The 4,674-nt window shown below is 41.8% G+C and overlaps 1 protein-coding gene across 1 annotated transcript; it reads left to right on the forward strand.

The window, feature by feature from the left end:
• The first annotated feature begins 1,095 nt into the window (after window positions 1-1,095).
• Window positions 1,096-2,028, forward strand: LOC121826768 (vomeronasal type-1 receptor 94-like). The gene has a single exon (XM_042270563.2). The coding sequence runs from the start codon at window positions 1,096-1,098 to the stop codon at window positions 2,026-2,028; it is 933 nt and encodes a 310-aa protein (XP_042126497.2).
• Window positions 2,029-4,674: the final 2,646 nt, after the last annotated feature.

Here is a 4,674-nt window from a genome sequence, read left to right on the forward strand (position 1 = left end):
GAGTTTACCCCCTGACTTCAAATGCTGGAGGAGAAGGACGTGGAATGTGCTCCTGCTGACATTTGCCCACTCTGCTCTTCTCATGGAGGAGACTCTGGAATGAGATTAGAAACAGGGAAGACGCAGATACTGAGCAGAGCTTAGTGACTGAATTATCCATCAGAGTCTCTGGAAAGGACTGTACTCCAACATGCTACTGTTGTGTAAGTTATCATTTATGTTCTGTTTCAGGCAGGGATGGAGCTGAACAGTCACTATGAGCTACCTTAACTCTCCCAGAGCACAAACATATGCTCTGCATAGAAAAAATAGGAGGCAAAACATTCATAGAAACCATCAAGAACTGGAACCTCCCATGATTTGTGTATGAAGCATGTTCTTCCACACCTAGTGTCTCATCAAACAGGCACATGACTATCCATATGTTGCATCGGAGGTGACTGGAACTCAGCCTTAGAGTGCAAAGGTCACACTCAGAGGAAACAGCAGATCATGGGTGGAATGTGAATTGTCTGGACTGATAGTTCACAATTACCATCATTTCCATAGAAATGTATTAAGAAATTTGGTTTCACAATAAATAAAGAGTAAATATAGCTCTGAATAGAATAAGTACATGCTTCATCCATGGGACCTCTTTCATTGCAAAGAGCTAATTTCTTCTTTTATACAATCATCTTCATTCAAATTCACCCTAAATAGTAAAACTCTATCTATAATGTACCTGGAAGTCAAGACATTGTAAATGAAAACCCAGTAAGAAGCTGCTACTGCTCCAGTAAAACCCAAACAGGTGAAATATGAAAAGGCATCATTTCTGATGGATGCAGTTTTTAATGTTGAAGGAGCTCACACACTGACACAGCCACTCTGGGACACAGGATCCAGCCTTGGCTCTGAGGACTAGGACAAGTGCTAGCAGGAGGATGGTCTGTGGAGTGTGAGGTGGAACTGAGTCTTCAGGGGAACAAGTGTGTGTGGGCATCTGTGTGTGTCCCTGAGGCAGCAGAGCTGTCTGCAGTGGTTCCTGGGGTTGTGTCTGTGATGAGACATCGATTTACTTTCCTCCTCAGCCACTGTTTGTTCCCACATAAGATGACTGAGAACCACAAACTCCACACTTATTCCCACTTAAGGAACACCTTTTTCTCTGAAATTGGCATTGGGATCTCAGCCAACAGCATCCTTCTTCTCTTTCACATCCTCAAGTTCACTTCTGGGCACAGGCCCAAACCCACTGACCTGCCCATTGGTCTCTTGGCATTAATCCACCTAATGATGCTATTGGTCATGGCATTCATAGCGAAAGACTTTTTTATTTCTCGAAGTGGATGGGATGACATCACATGTAAATTCCTTGTCTACTTGTATAGAATTTTTAGAGGTCTGGCCCTTTGTACCACCAGCCTGTTGAGTGTCCTCCAGGCTATCATCCTCAGTCCCAGAAACTCCTGTTTAGCAAAGTTCAAGCACATATCTCCCTATCACATGTTATGTGCCCTTCTTTCCTTGAGTATCTTCTATATGTTCATTAGCAGTCACCTCTTAGTATCCATTATTGCCACACCCAATTTGACCTTGAATAATTTTATGTATGTTACTCAATCCTGCTCTATTCTACCCATGAGTTACCTCATGCAAAGCACATTTTCCACACTGCTGGCCCTCAGGGAAACCTTTCTTATTAGTCTTACGGTCCTCTCGACTTGCTACATGATGACCCTCCTGTGCAGGCACAAGAAGAAGTCCCAGCATCTTCACAGCACCAGCCTTTCTCCAAAAGCATCTCCAGAAGAAAGGGCCACCCAGACCATCCTGATGCTCATGAGCTTCTTTGTGCTGATGTCCATCCTGGACAGCATTTTCTCCTGCTCAAGAATGATGTTCCTGAATGATCCAACATCTTACAATATCCATTTCTTTGTGGTCCATATCTATGCCACCATCAGTCCTTTTGTATTTTTGAGCACTGAAAAACATATAGGTAACTTGTTGAGGTCTATGTGTGAGAGGGTGATAAATGTTTGAACATTCATTGATGGTCAAGTTCCTTTAAGAAGGGCCAATGTGCTGGCATTTTAACTGTCAATCATGGCATAGTGTCTATGTGCTTTGGTTTACATGAAAATATGAAGTTGTGTTTTTTCTCTTAATATTATTTGTTTTAACCCATGTGGTAGCAAACATGTAACAGAAAATTAAACCATATGTTATTTGAGATATGGTAAGATATATATATATATATATATATATATATATATATATATATATATATATATATGATCCCCATGACATTTAACTCATTGTAATACACATCAATTTATATATACATAACAGTGAGTCTTTAAGGGAGTCCTGTGAGATGTCTCTCACACATCATGGCCCAGGATAGCCCATACTACTTTTAAGTATATGACCTCTTCTTACTCTTTTCAATATTTCAATTTCCTCTGTTATATCCATTTTTACAAATTAAATAAGAAGTCATTTCTCATCATAAATAGTCATGTAATACAAAAGAAAAGGAATTACAAATGTAACTTTCAAAACCGAACTATGTGCAAAGATCCACATAGTGACTTGTCCAGCGATGCTAACACTTGTAGGATTTCAAATTCTCAGACATGGAAACAACTGTCTAGAATTATCAGAACATATGACAAAACATAGCCTTTGCATGCTGTGGGATACTGTTCAAGTGCAAGGCCATTCCAACACAGGGTACTCTGATTTGGACCCTGAAAAACAAGAAATAGCCACACCATACTGGTCAGCTCCCTGGAGGTTCAAGACCCCACCCCACATCTCCTGTGAAACCCAATCTCCTCCCTCCCGCCTGCACTTTAAGTGGCTTGTGGTAAGTTCTGCTGCTTGGGCCAACATTCCTGCTTATGAGGCAGTTTAGCAAACTCTGTTACAGAAGCTTAATAAGCCAATCAAATATGTGTCACTGTAGATTGCCATGCAGGGGGACACAGGAACACAGGGAGCATAAAAGGCTTTGTTTAAATTAACTTGGGGCTCAGCTTTGGACCACTGTCCCATTTCCATAGAATAAATGCTTCCTGGCTTCAGCTTGGTATCTCAGCTCTTGGTTGTTTTCTGCAACAATGGAACGTAGACAAACCATGATGTTGCTGTGCAAAGTAAGATAACACAGTGAGAGAGAAACAAGTATTATGTGGATTGCCTGAGAGAGGGTGGAACACAGTAGTGAGACTCAGAGAGACAAAATACAATGAATGTTGTTTTGGAGGTTCATAGAAAGGGTACAAATAGCGATTTTGGGGGAAGGGTTGTTTTGTTTTTTGTTTTTCTTTTTTTTCTGGGTTTTGTTTTTTCTTGATTGACAGAATTCCAATGAAGGGGTAAACAAATGCACATATGTGCAATTATGGGACAGAATGTTGTGTATGTGCTCACTAGCATTCATTGTTATGTTTTGTGTGCTTCCTCATAATAAAAGATATATTATCTTCATGCAGATAACACAACATTCTCTCTAGTCCCCATGAGGTTCAGTGGATATAGGATTCACTGCAGAACAAGGTCCTGAGTACAGATATCCAGTATTCACATAACACCAGACAACAGGGCATGGGGCATCTTCCATCCCGGAGTTCTTATGGCTGGAAAGGAGGGGATTCCCAGACTCTCCACTGCAGCTAGCCTGGCCCACACCATGGAGATGACAAGAGACCCAATCTTAAACCAAGTGGAAAGTTCGACCAGCATAACAGGTGGAACTCTGACTTCTATATACCATGCAACATAGATGTCTACACACACACACACACACACACACACACACACACACACACACACACACAAACACACACACGTAAAGTTACAAAGTGAAGAAAATCTGAATACATCAGAATGTAATTGTTGAATAATAAAACCTTTTGACAAACATGTCTCAAACATTCATTTGAAGTCAGTTCTCTGCTGGTCTGAATCTTGCTCTCAGTCTCTCCTGGGAAAGCGAAGCCCTTGCTGGAGATCCTGCCAGTGTCAAGTGCTGCTCAGCTCTGGCACTCAGCCCTATAGGCAGCTCCAGTGTTGAGAGCTCCTGGATGAAGTTTCCTGTGAATGCAAAACTGCAAGTGTAAAGAGCAGGTCAGACATGAAAATCTTCGATATTAGCCAGTGCCGTAAACCCATGGGCTTGAAATATGCTTTTACTTTAAACATGAAATCAAATACCAAATTCTGTCACATGTGTGTTTTAAATAAATGTCTCTTGTTCAAATCTTAGATGGTCTTTTAATAAAAATCCTGGTACCAGATATTGGGGTGAAACCTGGAATATCAGAGAAACAGAGCAAGCAACAGCCAACCTCACCTCACCAGCTCCTCAGCCCATCCGGTTTCCATGAATCCTCAGACTGAAAGCCTCTGAGTCCTCACCTGAAAGGGCCTCAGCTGAACTGCTGTAGTTCCTGTTTCCTCATGCCTTATATACCTTTCTCTGCCCTGCTGTCACTTCTTGGGATTAAAAGCGGGTATGGTTCCAAGTACTGTGATTAAAGGCGTGTGCCTCCTCTGCCTGGCTCTGTTTCCTGTGTGGCCTTGAACCCACAGAGATCCATTTGGATCTGTGCCTCCTGAGTGATAGGACTAAGGGTGTGTGCCACCACTGTCTGGCCTCTATGTCAAATCTAGTAGCTGGGT

This window comes from Peromyscus maniculatus, chromosome 3 (genome assembly GCF_049852395.1).
Source record: "Peromyscus maniculatus bairdii isolate BWxNUB_F1_BW_parent chromosome 3, HU_Pman_BW_mat_3.1, whole genome shotgun sequence".
Lineage (NCBI taxonomy): Eukaryota > Metazoa > Chordata > Mammalia > Rodentia > Cricetidae > Peromyscus > Peromyscus maniculatus.